Source organism: Ictalurus furcatus, chromosome 22 (assembly GCF_023375685.1).
Source record: "Ictalurus furcatus strain D&B chromosome 22, Billie_1.0, whole genome shotgun sequence".
Taxonomy (NCBI): Eukaryota; Metazoa; Chordata; class Actinopteri; order Siluriformes; family Ictaluridae; genus Ictalurus; species Ictalurus furcatus.
Genome location: NC_071276.1, coordinates 2,474,281 through 2,501,907, shown reverse-complemented (window position 1 = coordinate 2,501,907; position 27,627 = coordinate 2,474,281). Strand labels below are relative to the sequence as shown.

Below are 27,627 nucleotides of genomic sequence, written 5' to 3'. Positions count from 1 at the left end.
CTCGACCAGTCATTGGCCGTCTCATTCATTGCCAGCATTAGATCCGTTAGGAGTTCAGGCCATCGGGCGACTGGGAGATATACAAGATGGAGCCGGTCGCCGCTTATTGAATCGCCGCTTATTGAATCGCCGCAATGAATGCAAAATTATCGTTAGTAAAAGTACTTGAGGAATCGGTCGATTGTTTTTATTGTTATGCCTTGTTTTGGAAGAAAAACAAGTCCAGATTGAAGGAGTAATTGTTTATCCATAACACCGTCTTAAGTGTTTCTATGAGATTAGCTGGGTGATGAGAAAAGAAAAGGCCAGCGGCTCGAGGAAATCAATATACGCTCTTACCCAGATTCACTTTAGGCGCAGCTTCATAACAGAGATCACGCTTGGCCTTGCATTCCTTAGCAGTCGGGAATCGATTAGACCAATGGTGCGCCATTTGGTTTTGTTTTGGTTTTATTATTATTTTTTTTCATTTAGTAAGCTGCGTCACTCAGACAGGCCTCCAGAATTCTGCTTTTCCCTATCAGCAAGTGTCCTTGGTTTGTTTTGCTCTTTCTCTATCTAATAAACCTCCTGAGTCACTCGTATGTCTGGTCCAGCTTTCATCCGGGAGCACCACATCTAATATTTAAATCTCTGATAAATGTACTATTTGACTCTAGGGAAGCTGCCGTCAGTCTTATTCTTACTCAGTGTTAAGAAAAGGAATTTTATACGCGCAAGCCTGCTTCATTGAACTCCAGACTTGTACAGTATTACACCAGGACATTGCTTAATCTTTAAATCTTTCAAAGTATTTGCTATTACTTCATTATCGAGGGTGAACTCTTTACGGCTCAGTAGTATATAATCCGATGAAGATGTATTCCAAGGTGTTTATTATGCATAACATGTTCTTTGGTAAGCGTAGTGAACTTTCAAAGCGGCTAGTCTGTTCGTCGAGTCTGAAGCAAGGCTCGTTTGCTATTCGGTTTGATTTCCCACCGCACGTCATTCAATGAAGCAAAAGGTTTAAGCTCTCACGTCTACATATAAACACCTCACCCCAACGTTCGATTCGCTAACTGAAGGTGAGCTGATGCAGAATCGAATCACACTAGAGTTCACTTCCTGCAGGTGATTCGATTCCGAGTCGAGTCCCTTTCTCACTAGAGTTCACTTCCTGCAGGTGATTCGATTCCGAGTCGAGTCCCTTTCTCACTAGAGTTCACTTCCTGCAGGTGATTCGATTCCGAGTCGAGTCCCTTTCTCACTAGAGTTCACTTCCTGCAGGTGATTCGATTCCGAGTCGAGTCCCTTTCTCACTAGAGTTCACTTCCTGCAGGTGATTCGATTCCGAGTCGAGTCCCTTTCTCACTAGAGTTCACTTCCTGCGGGTGATTCGATTCCGAGTCGAGTCCCTTTCTCACTAGAGTTCACTTCCTGCAGGTGATTCGATTCAGAGTTAATTAACTCACCCGACATCTCAAATATTACTCTTTGCACACCCTTCCCAAACCCCCCCCCCCCGCCCCCCATCGCTTTGCTAAGTACCATATCCCAATCGCATCTACTGTCTTGTCTAGTGCTCTGTCTTATGTCCTACACCCATCACTCACCCGTACTAACCTTTAAAAACAAAGTACAATACATCTGAAAACATGAATGAAATAAAATAAAGAAATTCGTAATGGTCCTCCAAAATGGGGGGGTGTTGGGCCCAAAAATAAATAAATAAAAACCTCCGGATTACTGTCTTGTCTAATTTGTAACCGTCAATACTTTCTGAAAGGTAGACTTTTTCATAGACAATAGATCTCTGCTTTGAAGGAACTGTGTTTCTTTCACACTAATGGGCTCTCTAGAGAGCGCGAAGGTGCAAGATGAATGCTTCATTCAATCAAGTAAATAATTCCCTCTCAGTCACGCTACACAGAAGCAGAGCCATTCGTTTACGTAAGCTGCTGCGAGAGAGCGCGCGGTCTTACCCGCTGGACACGGCACATACGCGAGTGCTCGTCTCGGGGTTACGCAACCCGGTCTTACAAGGAGCGCACGAGTTCATCAGACCTCAGCAGGAAGTTACCTACATGCGTTTTGTAGAAGAGCGTCCTGGGGACTAATGAGCATTCTAGTCAAAACACTTGAGAAATGCTCGGCTGCTCTGAGAGAGGAGAGGGGGACGCGGGACGGAGAGGGTCTGAGAGCACAGGCAGGTCCTTGACGACACGCGCTTCATAACCCGTTAGGAAGTGCGCGTCGTTCTCTGGACCGGATGTGCTGAGGGGATGGAGCACGCTGATCACCTCATCGAAGATTTAATTTACGTTACTATAGAAACGTAGAAGAGGGTTATGATGTTTCATGATCTGTAAGGTGTCCCGAACAGCCTTTAAAGCATTAAACTGGTTTGATTCGGAAGGGGGGGAAAAAAAAAAAAAATGAAAAGAGACCAGTGCTTGGCCAATTTAAGCTTCGCTCTCTTTAAACATGTTTTATGTATGAGAATATATTTATAGATGACTTTCATTAGGATAATACGCACCGAAGCGAGGCGTCCCTTATTTAGGGCGCGCGCAGCTCGGAAACCGTCTGCTTTGTTGTTCTGAATTATTTATGGACGGTATAAAACTCTCTGGGAAAATCTACCCCCCCCCCCCCCACCCCCATCCCCCTCATCGCAGTTAGATAACTTTTACTCAGGACTCTCAGGGTTGCTGGGATTTGGACTCGCTTCCTTTTGATCAGAGAACCTTAACCAGACTTTTAACATTTCATGAACTCTTCTTGGAAGTTTCAACATTGCTGCAGATGATAGACGTGTGGAATAGTGTATGAGAGGACTAGAGAGAGCAAGACGCACATCTGGGGACGGGGCGTGTACGTTCTGAAGAGTACAGGACGATTCATCGGCTCCGGTAATCGTTTCCCCGGGAATATAAAATCATTTTTTAAAAAGTCTCTCTTCTACACCGGGTCTTTCCCCAGACGCTAGTTGTTGTTTTGTATATATATATGTGTGTGTGTGTGTGTGTGTGTGTGTGTGTGTGTGTGTGTGTGTCGGTGTTCTGCCACCACCGTGATTTCCGAGACGAGTCGATGCCGCTGGTTGGCGTTCCCAAAGAAACTCCACGGAAAATCCTGTACGGACCGATTGAACGGTTTAAATAAACGAGTTTTGAGCGTCGCACGTTCCTCTCGTTCGTCCGCGTGGGTTTCCTCCAGGTCCTCCTGGCGTTAAACGAAAGGCAGCGACGCTGCACACGACGATGCCTGCGTTGGTATCGGAGCGCGCGAGGAAACGAGCGGCGTACTGGAGGGATTTCCTGATCCCAGTACCGATGCGTCAGTCCTGCAGCACTGCTTCTCCACTTTCACCGCTGTATTAGTAGCACATCTGGATTAACGTGATGAGATGAGCTGCTCCCTTTCACCTTTCATCTTTCACCTTGCACTTAGACTTATTTACAGCTGGCACAGAATTTCGGTCACGGCGTGACGTATCGTTTACCGTGACCTTGTCTAAGGCAGGTAGCAGATTCAGATGTCGCCCAGAGAGCGAGCTAGAGGAGCGTGACTAATCCCAGGATCTCCTGTCCAATCTGCACGAGGCGCTGTTTCGTCCTTCATGCCCCACCGAATAAGCGCTCCGTATCTCGCACAGCGCTTTCGCCAATCGAACCTTATCGGGAGCGAACGGCAGCCGGGACACCCTGAGCCATTTCCGATCAAATCCCTTCAAATCCCGTATACACACCTGTGTGTGTGTGTGTGTGTGTGTGAGAAAGTGACCCGTGGAGTTTAGGTAGAGGACACCGAGCTTCAAAGTGCTTCCAGGTATCCGCTGCACTGGGGAAGTATTCAGCACCTGAAGTGAAAACTTGGCACTGGAGACTCCTTCCATACTGTAAATATGCTAAACGAGCATGTACGTACACCGTATCGGCAGTCTCGAATCAATCTTTACGCCGGATGTGTTCTCGTCCGCCGTACAAAGTTCCTGCGAACGTAGAAATGATGACGTGTCAACTGCTCTCTTGTTGTTGTTGTTGTTGTTGTAATGTGAGCATGAATATTTTTTTATATATATATATGAGTATATGATGAAGGTGACACAGCACCCCAACAGATGTTGCTTAAAGTTGCTGACCGAGTGTGTGCAGTAAGTAAGTGTAGGGACTTGGGATCTCTCAGAATTCGGAGCTAATTCGAGGGGGGAAAATGCTCAGAATTGCAGCTGTTGCAGATTTTTTTTTATTGAGGGGGGAAAAAAAAAAAGAAAAGTCCATAATCTCAGGTTTGTGAGATCTTATTTTTTGCAGAAATTCCATTTGATGATTTATTATTTATTTTTTTTAATATACAGGGAAATATAAGCGCGCAAGCGGTGCTTTCATTCCCCGAGCGATTTCGATTGCTTTGGTTTCCACGTCGGTAGCGAGCCAGCTGCTCTCTCGTACACCTGCAGCCTGCAAAGTATCTGCCAATATCATCCTTGGCTAACCAGGTTCAACAGGAACGGCCGCCTTATTTAAACCCCCCAGCGTGCGGCCGACGTCGACGTCTCTCGTGAATATTCGCCGTCTTATATCTCCATTCAGAAGACTGCCAGGTGTTCCAAAGGAAGGCGGTCGTAAACATTTCCAGCGTCTCAGGGCCGTGCCGAACATTTCTCAGAACATCCTCAGACCCCACGCCGTCATTTATCAGTCGTGGGAGTCCTTGGAGGGCGAACCGGAGCCCCGCCGTGTCGTTTACGCTAACGGCGGATTTGGCGTTTGATGAACGGCACCTCGTTCCTGCCAGCGCCGAACCACCGGGGGGAAACAGAAACGGTTTTTAAAACGAGCTCGTTTGAAAGATTTGTTACCTTCCACTCCCACCGAGGCCCACTTGAATCCGAGCGCACCGTGCCTCATGCCGGCGTCGGTATGCTAATGCGCTAATTAGCGGCCCGCACGCGCGCGTGGGAACGCGGCGGAAATAGACTTGCATTTGCACTCGAGCTGATTGGATAATTATAATGTTTCCAGAAGAAGTTTCAAATTACAGCTCGTTATTTCGTGACTCGTTCTGTTTCGCCTCTCGCGGGTAAAGAGCTCCTCGCCCCTCCTCGAGGGAATCCGAGCGCCGTCGCCAGGCAGAGCTCCCCCGGATTTCTGTCGTCACTTCCTGTTTTGTTTCATTACCGCGGCGGCGTTTCTCGTTTTAGGTTTCCGATCGTGGCGGCTCAAAAAAAAAAAAAACCACAACACAGCTACTTGTTGTAGTATACACGGGGGTTCATAAAGTACTGCAGTAACACCTGAAGCATATGACTGAGTATTTATTCTACCATCTCACAGATATAGTTCGGAACACATGTCAGAGTTTCACATTACCGTTCCCATGGTGGATGTGTTTTGCTTTTCAGCTTCAGTCCCGTCTCCGCCCCGTCCTGTCATCGGCTTGGTGCCTGACTGTGTTCGCCTGTTCTCCGCTTCGTTCCGATCAGTTTGTCTATTTACGCTTGGTTGATTTAAGTGTCTCGTTGCGCAGTCTTACTATTTTTTTTTTGTTTGATTGTTTTAAATCATTTTGTCCACACCTGGTTTTCCTACTGTGAGTTCCTGTTCCGTGTTTAAAGCTGGGTTTACTCATTTGCATCATCCGATTTAAAGAATTGTCGCATACTTATTGAGGTTTTGGCGGGGTTTTCTGTTTGTTTGTTTGTTTTTTTTACCGTGAGAGAATTTTTTCTTTTACTTTTTAAAGCTCCGCTCCAGTGTGTGCAAAGTTGAACAAAAGACCAAGGTTTCCAGCAATCGTGGCAAAAAGTTTCTTTTGTGACGAGGCTTTCGACCGACCTGGCGTTTCGCCTTACCCCTCTCTGAATGATGCGGAAGCGTTGCTGCTGGCTTTTCCGCGCGTTCAGAAGGCCTTTTATTCCTCCAGCTCCGGATGGAAGTGTACATCGTGCCTCCGTGTTTCCGTCGTGTTTGTTATGAACGCTTTATCTCGGTCTGTTCGAGCTTGCACGCAGCGCACCTCTCATCCGGTCCTTTTTGTCCCGATTAATTAATAAAATCCAGAATGTGCCTGTGCAGACACTTTGGAAGTGGAGGACGCGGGTCTGAGTTTGTTCCCCACCCCCTCACCCAGGACTTGCTTCACATTGTTTGAACTGTTTCCTGGCTTTTTCGTTAACACAAATTTGGAAGAATAAAAATGACTATGGAGACATCTGTGCCCTGATGCACCCATTCTTAATAAATATGTCAGAAGCAGAATGTCTTTGCAGTGACTCATAGGGCGCCGCCGAGGGAAAGACAATGAGCAGGACGGTGAGAGAGAGAGCTGTACTTTTGAGACTTGATCAGGGGTTTAAATAATGATGCACCCACCCCTGTGCTTCTGTGCAGAGAATTCAGCATGGCTTACTCAAATAACTGGAATGTGCGGGGGGGGCGGGGGGGGTGTGTTTGGGGGACAGTCTCCGCCATCCCGGTCTCTCGGCTACGCTCCTCCGTTCCAGCTTTCTTTCTCTTCGTGCCTTTGTCCCTGCCTCAAGCTCCCAGCGGTGTGTATGCGTGAGAGCAATTTCCCACTCCACTGACTCGCTTCTACAGCCCGGGGCGTTGTGATGCTGGGACCCTCCTAGCGGACCACCCAGTCAGGAGACCGAGATGGGAGACGATGCCCTCACGCTAAGCTCGAAACTATAATTACTTTCAGTCTGGTTTTTAAGTATTTTACTTTTTTTAAAAAAAATTAATTAATTTAATTTTTTTTTTACAAAAAGTGTCGATCTAAAGTTTGAACAAATCTCAACTTTAGCAAATGTGACCTCAAGAAGGAAAGCTAACACCCATCAGTGTAACGTGTCTGCTTCTACATACATGCTGTATTTAACACAGCAGTTTGGCTAGTTTATGCTAGCTAACATCTAAGAGATGTTAGCATCAGGAAGTAATTCTCATTCTCATTTCACTGATTTATTTAGAAGAGTTATTGCACTTGTAAAGGGTTTCAGTAGTTTTATCACCTCAGACGTCGCAGCCATCTGTCTAACGCACGATAAGTCACGAAATGGTGGTTCACGTTGTATTAATGTTAAACGTGATGCGATCGCTGTCGGATAATAACGTGTCGAGTTTTATGATTTTTTAAATTTTTTTATCATCCCGTGCATGGTAATGAAGCTATTTTCAGAGCCGAGCCATCGGCGTGTCATGCTGTCGTCCTGAGGGTCTGTTAGCCGGTAGCTCTTCCTCCCTCACGAGAGTTCCGTAACCTTCGTCAAACTTCTCATTCCCGCTCGCACGCTTAAACGAATTAATTCCACAGACCCTCACTGATACAAACGCGCGTTCATTTAATTATTTCATCATGTAGGGTTCGAGTATCCTAACGTATAGGTCAGAACGTTTTAAAGTAAGATGTAGGAGTCAAAAAAGGATCCATTTATGCAGACTCAAGTATTCAAGCGTAAACCGGTCTTTCAAAATGGAGCTTGTTGTACAGCATGAACAGCAAAAAAAAAAGAAAAGTACGGCATCTAGCGAGTAGGGGTGTGACGATACGCTCTGATCACAGCTCGATTCACGGTACTGGCTATTTTGGTGATTATTGGTTATATTTCGACGGAGAAATTGGACTGAAACTATGCCTGTCTGAAACGAAACGAATGGAAAGTAAATTGCTCTGACTGTAGGTTTAATATCGTAAACAACATGTACTGCAAGTTCTCTCTGTATCTTAAAAAATAAAGAAATCAGTGTGGGAATTCTCCCGAGAATATTAAATGAATAAACGAGGTGTCTGAGCGGAACTTAACGAGCTCGGTAGCAGAACTAGAGCTCCAAAGTCGGCGAAAGTGCCCGCTTTAGTGTTTTACTGAAGCGCTCTTGTTGACCGTTATATCACGCCGTATAACGCGTGTTAGCCGTCCGGAGCGATCGGACTAGGCTCTCCAAGAAAGACCGGCCTGACCTGGAGTTGCCCGCAATTAGCGGCTGTACATTACAGCCGTCGCGGTTGCTTTACTGAGAAGTCGTTTCATCTCTGCAGGAGAACTGCGCGTTTTATTTCACTCCCATGATTAGAGAGTGATGACTCGACGACGGCGGACCCGCGCGCTGCGGACGAGGTGTGCTGCTCAGCTCGGAGAGATGCATAGACCGGGTTTCCTGTGTGGTCGTCCTTCCCACCTTCTTGGACGTTTAAGTGCCTGGCGGTAACCGGCGTGAGTTTCTCACGAGTCCACGCCGAGGATAATCCGTCAATCAAATCTGACCGAGCGGACAGAACCGGAAAGCTTTTGTTTTCCGCCGTATTAATTATTTCCTCAGCCAGTTTGTGAGCGAGTGCCTCAGCAGTGGTACGTGTCTGATGGAATCAGCGTGGCCTTCACAGTGCTCGTTAATAAATAGTGGACATGCTTTCATGTCCGGTGTCAGCACACACGTTTATATAGATTTACCCCGGGTTAAATTTGTATGCGCGTTCCATTTTAGCGGAGACTTTCCATTACTGCGTCGTGTCGTGTCAGTGCGACAAAAACGTCAGTTGCACTTTTGGCATTTAGAGGGGACGTGTGCGTCCTTATAAATCATTTTCCTCGTGTCCTTTATTAAAGCCGCTCCGTTATGCCACGGAAGAGCGGGCCGTTATTATTTCATAATGACGCAATTCCTCATCTGTCACTCGTCGTGAACGTGATGTTTAGTACAGCGACAGTTATCTCCACCCAGGACGAAGTACCGAGACCTGCACGTGCACGATTCAGAGTGTGTGTGTGTGTGTGTGAGAGAGATTCATGTGTTGGACCTGACTGTATCATTGGAGTCATCTGGGACACGGTGTGTACTACTCACAGTGGCGGAGACACTCGGGAGTCCAGGCACGGCTTGAATGTGTAATGAGCGAGAGAGCGAGAGACTCTTTTGTGAGCAGGTGCTGGAGTTCTGGAATAAACACATCGTCCTCTTGTAAATCACTCACACTCGTCTTAGAAGCGTAATGACATTCACCGCCACTTTGAGCATGGTGTGTTTTTAAAGATTACATGCGAGTGTGTGTGTGTGTGTGTGGTTTCCTTTTTCCGTTACCGCTCTGACCTTGTGTTTATCAGTTCACCCTGGGTCTGTCGTCCTCCACGTCTCTCCTAAGCGATAAAGGTCAAAGCGACGCTAAGGGCGAGAGATGGCGCTCACGCCTCGTGTCAGCCACGTTGAGAAATCTATCGGAACCTTGCATGGAACCTGCACTTGTGGGGGTGTGTCGGACGGCGCAGAGCGAGAGACGAGACGTCTTTACAGCCCGACTCGCGTGTACCACTTTCTGCCGAGGGGTTGCGTCACCGGCGGGCGATGAGTGAGCTGCGTGGGGTTGATCGTGGCGCTCGTTCCGTTACTCGCGACTTGCTTGTCGAGTAACGTGAAGAGTCCTACGGCGCGGTGTGTTTATTTATACTCCTCTTCTACCACAGCAGGTTGTAGACGTGTAAAAAGAACCAGTTGTCATATAAGAATAGCAGTTACTACTACTTGCATGTTTTTTGCTTTTAAAGAAGGAGAAGTTTATTCGAGCGGTATCTCTCAGCCTCGGGCATTCGGGATGAGATTCCTGTTCAGGTTTTTCAAGGCAGAGCTCCCGGTAAAGCAGGAGGAAAGCGCTATCCGCCCTCTTCCGCATACACCGTGCTCATAGATGCCCCCGTGATTGGAGAGACGGAGAATGCCCCTCCCACCCTGATATCCGTGCGATCTCGCGATAAAAGGACAATCGTTGTTGTTCGGTTTTTTTTTTTTTTTTCGTTTTTGTTCCGCCGCCAAATTCGATTTGACGAGCGACAGGACAACAGTCGTTCTCGGCCGTTCTAAATGTGATAAATGTCCCCGTCAGTTTGTCCGCTTTGTGAACGCGGCGATGACGAATCGCCTCGATCGCTGAAACGAACCGCCAAAGTAAGAAAATTAAACCCGCTTCCAGAAAACAAACTCCGTGCAAGTGAGTAAATCATAAATAACACATCTGACAGTCTCCTATGGGTTTACAGCTGATTTCACTTCTTCTTCTAGTCAACAGTTTCTAACAAATGTATGGTTTTTTTTTTTTTTGGGTTCAAAAGTGAGCAGAACTTTTGAGGCTGCAGTTTTTAATCTGTCCGTTAAGTAAAGCGTCACGACTCCAGGGGTTCGAACTCGTGAAGCACTCATCGCCTGGATCGTGTTTGACGGTTATTTTTTTGTTTTGTTTTTGCGCTGTTTTTAGCCGTGGCCCGAATTAGTCCTGATTTGTATTTCTGTCCTTCTGCTTTATTGGGGTGGCGCGCTGGTGTCAGAAGCGCACGTAATAACCCCAATTTATTCTAATCACCTCTTCAGCCTGTAGTCCTCCCGCTGCTTTCGGCCCGCTTGCCGGCGGCTCGTTAATCAGTGTTTGATCGGCGCTCGGGTTTTACGGTTCAAGCTGCGTCGGAGTCGCCCCGTGTCGCAAAAAAAAACAACCCCCCAAAAAAACAACTTTGTTTGTTCCTGAAACTAATATAAAGCGTGCCGTGAATCAGTATTCAGAAGTAGGGCTCTGTATTCCTGTAAGGTTTTCAAAAGAATAATAAAAAGAATGGTATTACAGTCTCTTTCGAGGCTCCGTTCTGAATGAAGGACATCATTAATGCGCGTAGTCTTTACAGCGGGATTCAATAAAGCAGACGTTTTTAATAAAGGATATCGGGAAGCGAGGGGTGAACGGCGTGTCCGCACGTCTCCTGCATTTATTCACGTGCGCGGTGAATAATGATGGAGGCGGGGGGGCTCGTCTGGAGGAGCATCATGGACGCTCAGAACCCAGTTGTGGTTCCTCTTGAAGTGAGGATTCAGTGTTGATAAATCACAGCTTCTGAAATCTCTGCTTGGTTGCGTAAACTCTCTCAGGGGGAGGGGGGTGGGGGGGTGTTTCTCCCCCAACACAACGGGACACGCGTCTTCCGTATTCACGTCCTCCTGCAGCAAGTCCTTATTAAACCCTGGCCGTGGGTCGCATCTTTATTTCCGTCTCATCGCGTGCCTTTCTGTCTGCTTAAACCGCAGACGCGACGGATTCTCTTCTCTGAACTTCCCTCCTCCTCAGTCGCCCGCTCTCGTCAGACAAGCTCGGGGGTCGCTCGGGGGTCATCCGGCGATGAAACCCTCTGACTGAAACTAGGGAAATGAGAGCGCAGGTTCTCAGGTTTTCCGCTCACACTCCCGTACGTGCACAAAACCTTCTCCGAGGTTTTCCGTCGCTCTGTGGCTTTGTGCTTTTAGGACGAAGAAGACGACTGTTATTTATTTATTTATTTTTTAAGTACATTTTTTAATAAAGAGTTCAGGAAAGAGTTTGAGGAAATGAAAGGTCAGTCCGAAGTAGAAGCGTTAAAGCGGACGTCGCTTGCTTATCTCAGTCGTCGAGTCGGTATAGAGAGGGCGGAGCTTTCTCAGATGGCGTGCGGACGGTGTTGAGACGGTGCCGATTAGCTCCTGAGCTTTAGGAACTCGAGCACCGTTGGGATAAAGGAGAGAGCTGGAACGATCGTGCCATTCCGTTGAATAATAAACAACGTGACGTAGTGACATGAGTTCAGCAAAAAATGGTCATTGACCCTTTACTGCAGGGTGTTGCCATGGCAACAGTTCATTTATCGCGAATCTTTTGAGAGGCAACACTGCTGTTTTTCTGTCTAACTGGAAGTGTGACCTCATACCCTTTTGTTATTTGGCATATGGCAACAAGTTACCAACTACCCACCTACTTGGATGTGTTGCGGAACCAAAAGTCGCCGGGGGTGGATTATTCCGGCCCGATTCTGCTCATCCGAGTGGGTGGAGTCAAACTAGTAGTACAAGGGGTGGAGATGAGTAAGTGTGGTTAAGTGAACGTGTTGCTTCCGTGTTGTTCCGAGTCTCATGGGTTAGGGATCTTGGAGGAGTTGGCTCAGCTCCAGCTCAACCCCCCCCCCCCCCCCCAGGGGGGGGTTTCTCGGTTAGATTGACATCATAAGAAAAAAAGAGACCTGTTCGCCGGCCCACGTCGGCGTATTAAGTTGTACATTTTATGAACCGCTACCAAGTCAGATTTTCCAATAAGATCCGATCCACTCCCCGTTTCTTAAAATAACGTGTGTGGGGGGGGGGGGGAAATGCCGCCTCTTGCACTTCGGAGTCTGATTAATTCTCCTGAAAAGGGCTTAATCATTAAAAATTGATGATTTTTTAAATTTTAATTTTGTTATAGAGTTCAGAGTGACACAGCGTCACACTTCACTTCAGCCCGTTTTTTTTGTTTGTTTGTTTGTTTGTTTTTTGAAGGATTTGTGAAAGTTAGCACACGCTAATGAGGGATCGTTATCATCATTAGGTACGAGCTGTCTTCAGCGGAGTCTGCCAATTAGGCTCGGCTCGCGCGACGCCGCACGTTCAAGTTGATCAGCGAGGAGTGTCTCTTGCACGGAGGAGAATCATCTACCTTCACGCACACACACACACACACACACACACACACACACACACACACTGTGTGGATTACCATGCATCTACTCTCCATAGTTGTTCGTCTCGTTTTGACCTCGCCACCCTGACTGTGCACTCCTCTACGCCTTTATCTCGCTCTCTCGCTCTCTCTCTCTCTCTCGCTCTGTGCCTCACACAGATAAATGCCTCTCCATTACCCCAGGGAGCAATCCATCAAGCTCCAGCCCTGACAGCATTTCCCACAATAGCTCCATTACCCTTATTATTGAACATAAATCTGTGCCGCGCCCCATTTCCTAGCGTCACACTTTTTTATTTATTTTGCAGATTACAGCGTGCTCGGAGAGGTGAAGGAGTATTTAGGGCCGGGCGCTTATCGGTCGAGCCGGTAGCCCGCACCAGGTTCCGAGTCTCCTATGAGTCGGGAGCCGAGATCCATCATGTAGCCGTGCGCCCGTCTCCGCTTCACTCGTAAAAATCCACCCGGGAAATTCGCCAGAATTTTTTTTTTCGGCGCATTAAATCCCATTTCCAGCACCGAAGTGTCCCGAAACGTGTCCTCGGTGCGAAACGAAAGTAATTTCATCTTCACTCCACACACAGGTGATGAAAGGAGGAAAGGTGTAGATGAACAAACGGGCAGCAGGGTGGCATTGCGGCTGGAGCTGTCAATACTGCTGTGACCTCTGGGGTTGTCTGTTTGCTACAGCTCTGACCTGATATCTAAGATATTTCTTTCTTTCTCATCAGTCTGGGCCCCCCACTTTAGGCAAATTTAGCTGTGGGCCAAATTTGGCGAAGATCGGAAAAAATTTGGAGGAGTAGCAGCAAAAATGTTAGATGTAAGCATTTTTAGCACGTTGTTGTAACTTTTTACCAGTAGGTGGTGCTGTCGCAAAATTTGTTCAGGTCATGGTCCTGAAGACTCCCACCAAGCTTTGTCAGTGTGCAATGCCGTCACTGAGATACAGCCTCACTTCCTGTTTGGTTCGTTAGCTCAATATGGATAAACCGTTTGGAGCATTCAAAATTCTTCTGTTAACTTTTGTAAGGTTCACGCCGAAGGTGACGTGTGCTATATTTGATGATGATGATGATGATGATCGGACACATTGTGGACACACGGTTCAAAAGTTATGACCATACACGTGCTTCTAAATTAGATCCGATGATGGCGCTGGGGCGTTGGCAGCACTTGGCTCAAATTTGGAGGGAATGTTCCTTAGACCCTCCCCAATCAGTGTGCCAAATTTCACAACTTTGTACCAGACGGTTATATTGGCTGCCCTCGAAAACCAGCCAGAAGAAGAAGAAGCCGAAGAATAATGATAAGAGAAGGGTAGAATAACGATAACAGGATAACACATCTTTTGGTGCTTGGCCCCCTAAATACAAAACCGATCTCTTGGCACTGGTTAATTCGGGGCTTTAAACTCTAGTCACAGTGCTGCTGTGTTGTGTTCAGGAAGGTAAAGCAGATCCATCACTGCTTTATTACCACTAACACACAACGTGCAGATTTAACTGGGACACGGTTGCATGCGCCGGTGTAATCTTGACTCAGAAACGAGAGAGGGGAAGAGAAAGAAAAAAGAGAAAAAGAAAGCCGTTATAACTAATGCCGCTTGGCTTAGCCGAGCGTTTGAAGTGTGTCTCGGTAATCCTGAGCGCTCCCAGCGTACACGTCCTCGAAGTCAAAGCAGCAGTGTGAGAAGCGCGCAGACAAATCTCCAGCAGAAACCGCGTAAGCTCTGGACTGGTGGAGAACGTCATGATGTAGAGAAGAGTGTATGATTTATTTATTTATTTATTTATTTTTTACCCCAGGGTTGACGCTTGGAAGCATCCTGGTCAGGAGCTAAGGTACACACCTGCCCCTTGCGGTCACGCTTAACTTCTAGCTTAAAAGCAAACGCGCCTCGCAGAAAGTGACGCGACGCTGACGTTAACACGACGGAATCGCCTCCACATCGCCGTCATCCTCAAGTCCTGCGTTTAGACGCACGCCAGGGTTAAAAGCGGCGTGGGCGAACAGCGCTGCAGAGTTTAACGTCCTGATTTCAGCTCTCACCAAAGCTCTTCACGGGATGAGCGAAACGTGACGAGAAGCTGAAAAAGGCGAACGGCGTTAAGGCTGGGATGTTCCGCCTTAATGGCATGAGGATAGAAGTCTACTCGCCGCTCTTTGTGCGTCGTTTGAGCCGCACGAAGTTTGAAAGGTTCGAGTGCACGAGTTCTCCTTCATGTTTGTGTGAAGCCAGTGCTCCCTGAGGAACCTTGACGTGTGTGCGTGTGCGTGTGTGCACACATGTGACAGCTACTGTCTAAGAGCTAAGAGCTCATGCTTCAAAGCGAGAGGAAGAAAAGCCAAGTGGTAAACAGTGCCTTCTTTCTCTCTCGCGCGCTCTCTCTCCGAGTTCTGAGGCTTATCAGCGTTTGGCTCCACGCTTCTCCTTTAAGCGTGCTCAGCCTCGTCTTGCACTTCTCCTTCTCCCCGCTTTACTTCCTCTTTAATGTTCTTTAAATAGAAATGCCTTTGAATCCTAAATCGGGGCTGAGATCCTAAGGGTGTGTGTGTGTGTGTGCTTTTAGTATGTGGGCAATTTGACTAGCTTTATTCCTTTACCGGGTGTCTCTTGGGGACTTGGTGTGTGTGTCGTGTAGAAACATGTTACCATTTAACGTTCGGTTATATACACGTAGCTACTCCTACAAGTACACACGTACTCATGCACTTAGCTTACCTAGCTAACGGGTATGGTGGTAGCGGGAGGACATGGCTCTTTTTTTTTTTTTTTGTGGACAGATGAGACAATAGTTGAGCTTTTTAGCAGAAATGCACTACACTGTGTTTGGAGGGGAAAAACCCCCAACTGTACACCCACACCTAAACCTGATCCTAGCTGTGAAGCACGGTGTTGGGAGCATCACAGATTGGAGCTGCTTCAGGGCTTTAACAGCTTGCGACTTTTGACCAAGCAACTTTTTTTCCCCCTCCGACAACTGAAGAAGACTTTTACTCCAGTAAGAGCTGTTGCTGTGGACCTCTCCTCGATTAACCACCCCCAACCCCCCCCCCACCCCCCAATCTTAGTTTAACAACCGACACTCAGACCTTTCCCTCCTGTGCACGTTTTAAGTCCAAAAAATATACCGTTTTCGTCTTTTGGAGGGTTTGTGAAAAATGTGTTGACCTCTTAAGTGCTCCCGGGTGCTCGAAACTGAGTGTGTTAAATTATGGAAAATCTCCCAGAGTGCCTTTCAAACACTAAGAGCTGTGACCTACAGTGCAGCACGTTTAATCTCTCCTCACACAAAGCATAGTAATGTCTCTTAATACGTGTGATTGGGCTGCCAGTGGGTTTGAAGTGCGTGTGTGTGTGTGTGTGTGTGTGTGTGTGTGTGTGTTCAGGTGGGTGGGAGTGGCAGCTGCACACGACTTGAGCAGGTGTTCGAGCCCCGCTGTGACTTGTACCGATCTCAGATCGGATTTCGTTTTTTTTCGGATTTACCCGGAACTCAACTCTAAAACTGTCCCCAGTTCAGCGTGATGGAGTCGGACACAGATGGAGGCTCAGGTGGACGCTGGTGGGGATTGATTCAGTGTCCCTCAGAGGGGAAATGAAGGGGGGTAATCAGCGCGAACAGGGGACCGGCCGGGGTAATGAAACGGGACCGTTCTCTAATTGGTTTGCGTCTCTAACGCCAGTTTTCTGTCTCGCTGCTCTCCCATCCCCAATCCCCCCCCCACCCCCACCCCCCGTTCCTCCCCACCTCTAATGCCCGTCCTCTTGTGCTAACCTTGTGCTTTGTGACTTAATGATCTCCCTTTTCCCACCAGGATGTTGTATCGATTTTGCCCAGCACGCCATTTTTCATCTGCAGCTTATTTCGGAGTCGAGCCGCCGTTGTGCCGAGCCTTAACGCCAAGGTGCTGATTATTCCCCTCCCCCCGCCCCCCCCCCCCCCCCCCGCGTGTCGCGTATGGATTGTGCGCTGCTCGAGGGGTACGCAAATTGACTTGCCCAATTCAGCGCTCTGTACAAAATCGCACCGAGTCAGTGTTTATTGTCCAGCCAGCCTGTCTAGGAGATTCCCCAAGGCGGTCATGTGGGCCAGAGGGATTTAATCCACGTCTCGCGTTCGGCATTTCACACCTCTGTGCGTCTGGTATCCGTGTATTTTTAGCACAGGCACGAATGGAGTACTCGTCCAGGGGTTATTATAGTAGTAGCTGAATAGCTCCTGTTTGTCCCGTAGTGACCAGAAGGTTGCGAGTTAAACTCTTTGGGCTTTCTGAGAGCCTCTGTATTTGACGCCAGTCTCTGACTCACGCTGCTCTCTGAATGTAGGTTAGATCTAAAGTAGTTAACAGTCCTGCCTAACTGTCAACCCGAGTCTGCCGCCCGAGCCGGCCAGGTGGCCTGGATTTCATCAGTCGCCGCTCGTGTGTATCGCTCTATTTTAAGCCTTGTCCAGACTCCCGAAATCACGATAAGCGTAGAGGGTGTTTGTGACGTACGGTTCGTCCCTCCGCTCTTGCGTGCAAATACGTGCGATTAACGCTGGGTCAAATACGTGACCGCTATTAAAGTTCTGCTAGCTGACGGTATTTACGTCATGACATTAACAAGGTGAAAACAACGCTCAAAAAAAACCCAACAACCCAAAAAACACGATTCCAGTCGCAGGTTTCTGTTTCTTTCACGTCTTTCCCTGCACACGCTGGCCTTAAGTGTCTTTCACACATTTCAGCCCTGTGTGTGTGTATCTGTTAATGGAAAAATGGTCTTGGAGTAATAGAGAAATCTGTTCTCCTCCCTTCGGGGAAGAGTAAACAGTAGGGAATAGGTGGATTCCTCGGAGCGGGACGTCGTAGCTCTCGTTCGCCGCGTGAGCCGTGTCCCGACCGCCGTTCCAGATAAATAAATGATCAAAGCCTGAGGACTGTGTGCTGCTTCAAAGGGAATACATCTATGATGAGAATAGTGTGTGTGTGTGTGTGTGTGTGTGTGTGTGTGTGTGTGTGTGTGTGTGTGGTGCACAGGGTTCTAATCCATTCGCCTCCTCCACCTGTACACTTCTGCCCAACTTTTGCTTCCCTCTCGCTCTTCTTCCCTAAACAGCTGCGTGAGAGACCTTGACGAAGGTTTCAGAGCTCTTTATAGATTCCATCCACACTTTCTGTTATTTTTATTTTCGTCCGAGTCCGACTCTGCGGAGGTGAATTCTGTCTTTCTAACATTTTTCTTCTGTCTTTCACTTTCTCCCCTCCAGCCAGTCGGACATCTCTCCTCCGCGTCGGTGTGTAGCGGAGGATGTCCTTGCTCTAACTCGTCCTGCTCCACTAAACCTCTAGGTGTGTATGGAAATGCCGTCCTCCGTCGTCCGCCGTTGTCGTTGGGAGATTGTCACGTCCGTCATTTTCTGTTGGGACGAGTGCTGATTCCGAGTGTGTGCAGAGTGTGTTTGGGTATTTCCCACGTGCTTGGGCATCACTGTGTCATCATTACGCATGGCGATTATTTGTGTAGTCATGTAACGTTTCCATGTTGCTGTTTCTATCCTAGAGCATGCAAAGGACGACGTCTTGACGTTTTTTGTTTGTTTATTGTCGTTTCACCCGGCTCCCTTTTAATCTCCACCCCCTTTAACCGAGCCCATTCTGTAACCAGTGCAAGGTCCAAGCGGACATGGAGGAGTACGAGGCGCGTTCGGCCGCCAGCATCCTGGCCTCGGTTAAAGAGCAGGAGGCGAGGTTTGAGCAGCTAACGCGGGCGCTTGAGGAAGAGCGACGCCACGTCTCACTGCAGCTGGAGCGCGCCAACATGCCACGCGCCGACCACCTCCCGTGGCAGCAGGTGGTCATGCAGGTAAACTGGTTTATTGAGAGAGGAGCGCAAGCCCGCCCATAATGTCATGTCATCTCTGACGATGTCATTTCATTTGGTTGAAATTGTGGTCGCTGGTGCGTACGTCATTATCCGTTACTTTTACGTAAGCATTCGGCTTTCGTACAGGACGACTCATCGGTCCCACCCTCAATCCTCGCCTCCACCAATCCTCTACGTCCACCAATCATCACCTCCACCAGTCCTCTACCACCACCAATCATCTCCACCAGTCCTCTACCTCCACCGATCATCACCTCCACCAGTCCTCTACCTCCACCAATCATCTCCACCAGTCCTCTACCTCCACCAATCATCACCTCCACCAGTCCTCTACCACCACCAATCATCTCCACCAGTCCTCTACCTCCACCGATCATCACCTCCACCAGTCCTCTACCACCACCAATCATCTCCACCAGTCCTCTACCTCCACCGATCATCACCTCCACCAGTCCTCTATGTCCATCAGTCCTCTACCTCTACCAATCATCACCTCCACCAGTCCTCTACCACCACCAATCATCACCTCCACCAGTCCTCTACCTCCACCAATCATCACCTCCACTAGTCCTCTACCTCCACCAGTCCTCTACCTCCACCCGTTCTCACCTCAACCAGTCCTCTGCCCCCACCATTTCTCACCTCCACCAATCTTCAGGTCCAGCCCATTCAATCCATCCATATGCTTTTTTTTATATCACCTTTGTCTCTGTTCGTGTCTCTCTTAACTGAGGAAGACTGGATCCTCATCTGTTTCAAAATGTCACACATCATCGACTTCCACCCCAAACCCTGTCCAAGCCACAGGCTGTGGTCACGACTCCAATCCTGAGGGCGCACACACACACACACACACACACACACACATATATATATATATATATATATATATATATATATATATATATATATATATATACACACACACACACACACAGAGAGGTTTGTTGCATCTTTGTGTGTGCTTCTAACCAGCAGCTACAGTTTCCTCCCTGCGGCGTAACTGTGTGTGATTCACTTGCCAATTTAAAACCAATAAAGATCAAATTGAGTGTCAATCTATTTTCCATCGGTGTGGACCGAGCCTGTGTCACAGGCAAGACTTTTTGACGATCTCCATTTCCTCAGCAGCCCTGGCATCCTGGCCTGCTCGTAAAGTCCAAACATAATTTACATCACCGTCTCTAATGTGACAGCTCGGAAATTAGCCCTTTTGACAAGACGTTCATTTTCTTAGCTGCTGCAAATTGGACACCGTGGCCTCAGTAAGTCTGGATGATGTAGAATCTAGAATGTTGAGAGTGGAAATCTTTTACACAATTGAGTCTTCGATATGGATCACTGAAGGATCTCATAGATTCAGGGAATCTCCCCCCCCCCAACCTTATCTCTGGCTCAACTTGTATGGTGGGACGTGAATCACAGAATGAGCGAGTCACTGATTCAGTAGTCGCGAGTAGTGCCAATGACTCACGCCTTCCTCTGGCTGAAGTGCAACTTTAAACAGAAAACCTTGCCAGCTTTTCATCGAGCGAGCTGTGAGGAATCACCTCGTGATAATTCAAGTGGATTCATAAAGCGATAGGAAGTAAGTGTTTTCAATTCCATTTAAAGGAACGATCTCACACTGAATGACGTATAAAATCAAAATAAACGCTTGGCATTCTGTCCAAGTGTTTTGATCACAGCCATCACCTGTTATACCTCTCTCTCTCTCTCTCTCTCTCTCTCTCTCTCTCTCTGACACGGGCAGTATGTCAGACAGATCCAGTACGGATCAGAGTGTCTCACTCCGTATCCACACCTGAGCGAGAGGCCTCGACTCCCAATCCCCATTATATGAAGCGGATCATCGATTGTACAGGCGTCAGAGAAAAGCCACTCGTCTCGCGTCTCTCCATTTTTCACTTCCGTTTTTATCCTCGCCGTCTTCAGCGCCATTGATTTTCGAGCCTGTCTGATTACCGATTAGACGCGAGGCTGTCGTGAGCCAGCAGGCCGGAAGATCCACCGGACATACGCTTCGTGACTTCCTTGGATTTGGACTCGTTAAGAACACACTAGCTCCTTTGACTGTAGGACTTATTGCGTTTTTCCTCAACACCATGTTTTGTTTTGTTTTGTTTTGTTTTGTTGTGGGTTTTTTTTTTTTTTTTTTTTTAAAACACTCATTTCCCCTTCGCACAATGAAAGGCCAGTGTGCCAAGCATCAGAGGCAAAGTTTGCAAGACCTTCATAAATCAGCTGCTTAACAATGATGCTTTTTGTTCCCCACACACACACACACACACACACTGCTTCCTTGTAAGTCATTAGGGAACTTGATGCCTCCTGCGAACTTGTAAATTGCTTGCGGAGTTTATTTTAGCGGTCACACGCCACCCCCCCCCCACCCCCCCCCCCATGACCTCTCGCTTAACGGAAATGAAATACATATTTGACAGATTTCACGTGTGACCTTGATAACAATAGTATCAAGTATCAGTAGTCCTAATAGTACTGGAGCACTAAGACTCATTTTTCTCTAATCGGGAATTATTTCTCAGCCCGTCCCATGCACCCTGACTCTTTCCTTTTGTCTTCAGAAGGGGTTAAATTGCTATTGTGTCCCACATACACACACTCCATTCTTCTCCTCCTCCACTATGGGACTAGGGTTCTCAGTCTCCCTCACTTGTGTGTGTGTGTGTGTGTGTGTGTGTGTGTGTATATATATATATATTTATTTATTTATTTATTTATATTTATTTATTTTTTTCTTCAAGGCCATAGAGACTGTCCTCGTCTGCCAGGGCGAGCTCAGGGCTTTTAATGTTTATAACACCAAATTACACGCTGTTAGGCTGTTCGCTCCAGACTTCATAAAATGTGTTTGTTTACGCTGTGCTCTTGTCCTGTCCTGTCCTCTAGGCATGACAGTTTTTAGCTGCGGCTATAAAGAGTATGATCTCAGCTTTCCATAAAGCATCCTCATGTGTTTTTGTTTTTTTTTTTTTGTCTAATTTAAATAAGGCTCTCGAGTCCTCAGGAGTCACTGGAGGAATGTGACCTCCGCTCCCCGGGCGGTGCGTCTATACCCAGCGTGTTCACCCAAATTAAAAGCAGTCTCAGTGGCTGTGCAGTTTGATCAGGTGCAGTTCAACTGGCGTGACGACACGTCGCACCAGGGCTGAAGCATCACACGCTGAAAAGCGGCGTCCGCTCGTGGACGACCGTGCTGTAGGAGAGAGTGTGTGAAGTTGAAATGCTTGCTGATGGATGAGATGAGATGCCCATCACCTTTCTCAGACAGATTATTATCTCTCTCTCTCTCTCGCTTGCTCTGGGGCTGATTAGCTGAAGCTGTCTCGGGACATATTTCAGATTACATAAGCGGTCCGTGGAGAAGACGGAGATAAAGATTAACAAACCGTTTCATTCCTGCATTGTTACATTATTCTATTGCTCTATTGATGCGCTTGCCACAGTCACCGCCGGCGTGAACCTGAAACAAGGCTTCATAACGCATGTCGCGATTGCGTTCATGTTCTAGTTTTTCTCTTTTCACAGGAATGTAGTGTGTTCATTTGCTGACTGTTCATTTCTCCTTAATTATGTGTCATTACACTCCAAACGTGTGTGTGTGTGTGTGTTTGTGGGGGTTGGGAGGTTCCTTCTAAGAAAGCATTGTGTGTTTATAATCCGTCTCTATATGGTTTACAACCTGTGGAAATCGGAATACCTGAATGGAAAAGCTTGAAACGTGAAAAAGACGTCTATATAAGGAAATGGAAAAAAAAGTTTCACTCTCGACTGAAGTGGAAAAACTGGTCACATGGTTGATTTTTATTTATTTTTTTTCCAGCTGAAGTGGGGAGCATTGGGCTTACCGTGCTGTATCTAAATGTATCTCGACAGAGGAAGAAATGAAAGGGTTTTTTTCCCCAATTTGATTAACAAAAGTAATAATAATCCATGGAGTAGGATTGAGCATTGGTGAAGCTGAATCAATGAATCAATGAATGAATCACTCAGTAAATGAAGGAAGATGAATGAATGAACCGCTTGGTGAATGAAGAAAGATGAGCGGATGAATCAGTGAATCACTCGGTGAACGAAGGAAGATGAACGAATGAATCACTCAGTGAATGAAGGAAGATGAATCAGTGGATCACTCAGTGAACGAAAGATGAACAAATGAATCAGTCACTCAGTGAACGAAGGAAGATGAACGAATGAATCAATGAATTGCTCAGTAAATGAAGGAAGATGAATGAATGAATCAGTGAACAAAGGAAGATGAATCAATGAATTGCTCAGTAAATGAAGGAAGATTCATGAATTCATCTTCAATCAATGAATCACTCAGTGAATGAAGGAAGATGAATGAATAAACCAATGAATCACTCAGTGAATGAAGGAAGATGAATGAATAAACCAATGAATCACTCAGTGAATGCAGGAAGATGAACGAATGAACCAATCGTTGAATTACTCGGACGCGCCTCGTCGAAAGCTGCAGCCTGAAGCTGGTGGAAGAGACGTTTCTGATGCATGTGGATGGAACGAAGCTCTGACTGAAGGCCAAACCAATTCTTCTGGACGGCCGGTGAAGCATCTCCGGCTTTCTTGTCACACGTGGGTATTTTTAGCCAAGGGGAAGAGCGTTGGAGTGGGTGGCACTTCCTCTCTGCGCCCTACACCTCCCCAATATCAAACCATCAGAAAGCACTCAGTAATCAGAAATCACTCCACACCAGCATCAGACTCGGACAGGAGGCGTGGCCTGAAGCTTTAAAAGCTCAACTTGGACGTTAGAGAAGAAATTAAGGATTTGGATGAGAGTATATCTGCAGTGTGTATTGGAGGAGAGTGTGATGAAACTAATAGCTGTAAATTCCCCAGTGCAGAGAGAGAGAGAGAGAGAGAGGAAAAAAACAGACATTAGATATGTCTCGGGTGTGCTACTGAATTTTCTATAAAGGGAAAATTCCATTGTACACATTGCGGGTTGTTTTTTTGTTTTTTTTATGACTTTAATTATCTTTCAATGAAACATTACAATTCATTCTCACACTCTGAATAATGTCTGGAGAAGCTCTCAAATATTTATCAGACTGAAGGACAAAAGGACAAAGCACAGAGACACAAAGAAGGAGAGCGAGAGCGAGAGTGAGGGGGCAAAATGAAGGGATGAAGGGAAAAGTTGTGCCAGGATTGTGCTCCTTTGGCACGTCGGCGAGGTGGAGTCTGTCTCTCTCTCCTCTCTGTCTCTCTCTCCTCTCTCTCTCTCTCTCTCTCTCTCTCTCTCTCTCTCTCTCCCCAGCTGCGTCCGTCTGTCAGCCCCCTCCTTCCCTTTTTCTCTCCGCCTCGTCTGCTCAGATGCAGCGTGAGGAGAGCAGAGCGAGGGAGCAGGAAAGCGTTACTCTTGCACCGCCAGACAACTCGGACAGGATTCTTTTCACACACTCGCTCTACCCCTCCTCTTTCTGTCGTTTTCCCCTCCTCCCCTCTCTCACTCGACCCAGGGGTTTTGTTCTCCGGGCCGGGGCAACTTTTCTTCACACGGTGCGCGGGTGTGAGCGCGAGCGCAGGTTTGTTTTGATTCTCTAGAGGCTTTTTTTTTTTTTTCTTTTTCTTTTTCTTTCTCCGCGTGGATTCTTTACCCCGAGCGCGAGCCTCAGACCCGCCGCTCTCTCTCAGGTCCTCGGAGCATGCGAGAGACGAGACCGGAGGAGAGGAGGAGTGCACGCGTGCGATGAAAGGATGGCTGTGCAGCTTCTCTTCTGAGCGGCTGAGCTTCCACGCAGTGATCTAGGACTCACACGCCGAAAGTTTGCTCTCGCCGTGCGTGCGTACGGGAATTCAGCCATGCCCGCCGAAGTCAAGCAGGTCAGTGTGGAGGAATTTCATCCCCAGTCATTTTCCTTCTTCTCTCTCTCTCAGCACAATGTCCTAAATGCCACCTGATTCTCACACAGTCGCAATACACGGCTTGTTTTTGTGTAAACTGGACTCGACTGGATGCGTTCCGTCCTCGTTCCTTTTCACGCATAACTCATGCTCACGTGTGCAGAAAAGAATGTCGAGGGGTTTTTTTTGGGGGGGGGGGGGGGGGTTGTTTTATTGTGATTTACGTGTGCGGTGGATGCAGTGCCAGAGTCTGGAAGATTTAGCACATCTGGACAAGAGCAACACGGCGACTCGATGCCATTGTTTCGTCGCTTAGCAAAGGCGGTCGGACATCAAAGGAATGTCCTGCTTTTTCATCCCGGAGCGTTTTTTTTTTTGTGTGTCTTTGCGCGTCTTGCTTAAAGAGCGAGCCCGGACCGATCGTTCCCCGAGTCTATAAAGAAGTTGGCACGGAGACGCGTTCCAGCGGCCGTTAATCTCCTAACCGTCTCCGTGTCGTTTTTTTTGAACGGTTTGTGTTCGTGTCACCTCAAAAAAAAACTGTCTCGTGACCTCATGGCTTCGTGACCTCTGACCTGTGCGTGAGTGAGATTCCTCGCATACTCGGCGGTCCGTCCGTATCTCGGAGCGGTTTATTGCGAGGGCTGACAGCTGTCAGGTCGGGCCGTGTCAGAGTTCCTGCTCGCCGTGCTGTTGAGATGAATCCGTGACGGTTCGTGTGGATTGTTGGGTTTCTGCTGGTGCAGCTTTCTGTCTCTGGGTTTCCACACAGGAAGTGGTTCAGATGTGTATCTGTGTGTTTTCTTCCCCAAACCGCCAGATAACCGCCCTCACTTCCTTCTGGGCTTAAATTTAATCTTCACCTTGACCAAGTGCGTCAAACGCGAGTTTCCTCACATTACCTTAGGTACACAGATCCTGGACCAGTGCAATGGATTCGCTCTCAATAATTAGAGCTGTGTGTGTGTGTGTGTGTGTGTGTGTGTGGGGAAACGGAGAGATTTGTCCTGTTTTGATTGCTGTAACGTTAGTGTGGATCCAGTTGCACTGAGGACACTCCTCCATACGGATCAACACTGACCGGATTTGTGTGCTGCGGATGCGCTGACCCGGAAACGGCTGGTGGATGTGCTGCAACCCCCGAGGTGGTGTCTGGTGTGTGTGTGTGTGTGTGTGTGTGTGTGTGTGTGTGTGTGTGTGCGTGTTTGGACGAGTGCCAATGGCGATCTAAGTAGATATAAGCTTCCTAGAGGACCTCCACCAGCACTTTTAGTGTGTGTGTTCTCACTGCTCCAGGATCAGAGAGGTTCTGGTCACGATGCTGTGAGACGCTCAGAGCAGGTCTGAGATCAGCGTTCCTCTCCCAGCACGCGCTCACTCGTGCATCACAGTGCTGGCAGGAGCGCTTTCCTAACCCATTTGGCAAGCTGCGTGTGTTACCGATATAGCCTTGTGCTTTCTCATGACCCCAACACACACACACACACACACACACACACACACACACACACACAGCATGAGTGCGAATAGCAGACACACCCACATACACACATGGAGCTGCCGTTAATGTTTATGGATTGTAGTACTCGCCTGTACTGTGCTTAAATAGTTTACTGTGTGTGTGTGTGTGTGTGTGTGTGTGTGTGTGTGTGTGTGTGTACGCACGTACATATACCTAATGAAGTATGTGTTGTTGGACCTATTTTTGTGCATCATTTTTTTCATTCATTACATATAGATTATGAAAGGAGGGAGAGAGAGAGAGAGAGAGAGACCGACAGGCAAACACACAGAGACAGATAGTGAGACAGACAGGAAGAGAGAGAGAGAGAGGGAGAGGGGAGAGAGTGAGAGAGAGAGACAGGAAGAGTCAGACAGAGAGTCCGAGAGAGAGACAGGAAGAGTCCGAGAGAGAGACAGGAAGAGTCAGACAGACCGACAGAGAGAGAGAAAGAATCAGAGCGAGAGAGAGTTATCAGATGTGTGTTTGACAGGGAGGAGGGGTTGCCCTGTTTTTGTGGGAATTAATCTTCTGCCGTCCACTGTGTGTGTGTGTGTGTGTGTGTGTGTGTGTGTGTGGTAGAATAGCTGCCAGTGACACATAGAGATTAGGAGGTAGTCATACTCTTATCAGATGATTTGTCTGATACATCTTCACCTCTCAGCACAGAGATACAAAAACAATATGTGTGTGTGTGTGTGGAGAGAGACCGAGAGTTGCGTGTGTGACACTTTTTTTTTCACCTTGTACCATGAAAACAAGGATAGAACACACACACACAGTGCGCTGCTCTGTATTAGATGATCGTTGGAAACTGAAGGGACAGTGATGGACATGTTTCATGCTTTTGTCCTTCTCCTTCGTTCCATTTTTGACTAATCGTTCATTTCACACACACACACACACACACACGGTTGCATGAGAATAAAGGCGCGCACTTTGAACTTGAGAAAATGCCTTTGACATGAACACAGTCAGGAGTTCTTTATACTGACGTAAGATCGATGTCTTTGTGCTGCGAGACACTTTTTCCATCCATCAGCCTCCTGGATCGATTAAGAGCCAGTTCATTTCAGCCCCCCCTCCCCCTCCCCTTCCCCTCGCCCCCTCCACCCCTCCACTCTTCTGTTACTTCCTCCTCCACGGCGCTCCATCTTCCCTTTCAGAAGAACTGGGGCTCCTTTGACAGATATGTATAGAGCGTATTTACACACACACACACACACACACGTCACTTTTCCATTCACTTTTCACCAGCTGAGGTTGCGAGGCCCTGAGTGGGGGGAGGGGCGAGTGAGCTCCCGAGGCAGCGTCGGCCATGTTGTACACGACGGAGTGACCATGTAACCAAGAGCGCGCGGCCTCGTGGGCAAAAACTCTTCGAGTGCGCCCCATTTCGCCGTTTTTGTTTTTTTTTTCTCCCCCCCCCTCACTGACACTGGAGACTCCTTCCGTAAACGTTAACGCCTCCTAACAGAAAGCTTCGCCAGAGCTGATGATGAGACGAATATAAATAACTCCGGGGTTGACCCCGCCCCCCTCCCCCCCTCTCCTCCACGCCACATGTAGTTTATTTTTCCCCGGAGCGTCACATCCTTGCCAAAAATCTGACACACACCCGACTCGTATGATTGAGCTTTTTAAAATTCTCTGGCTCCGCAGTGTGTTGAAGTAACACTGATGGGAGCGAACGGCGTGTGCGCGTGTGTGCGTGTGTGCGCGTGTGCGTGTCGGCCGAGCGAGATCCCCCTGCAGCTTTATCTCACAATACAGGTTCATTACAGGAAGTGGAGGTCTGGAGAATGTGTTCCACTTTCCCCAGTAATGCAAGCTGACAGGGGGAGGGGAGGGAGGGGGTGGGGGGTCGCTGGCC

General features: G+C 47.8%; 1 protein-coding gene across 13 annotated transcripts in view; it reads left to right on the top strand.

Annotated features, from left to right (window-relative positions):
• The window catches only part of arvcfb (ARVCF delta catenin family member b), a 133,127-nt gene that overhangs the window by 43,335 nt on the left and 62,165 nt on the right, over positions 1 to 27,627 (top strand). Inside the window, exons 1-2 of one of the 13 annotated variants that reach the window (XM_053610454.1) lie at positions 21,128 to 23,934; positions 24,044 to 24,232. The exons of 10 other annotated variants lie outside the window; for them this stretch is intronic. In XM_053610454.1, the coding sequence (XP_053466429.1) occupies positions 24,212 to 24,232 (21 nt within the window). In that variant the 5' untranslated portion in view covers positions 21,128 to 23,934; positions 24,044 to 24,211. Of the gene's footprint in view, positions 1 to 21,127; positions 23,935 to 24,043; positions 24,233 to 27,627 lie in introns of those variants that run through there. 2 more of the 13 variants (XM_053610455.1, XM_053610460.1) reach the window with 2 other exon arrangements.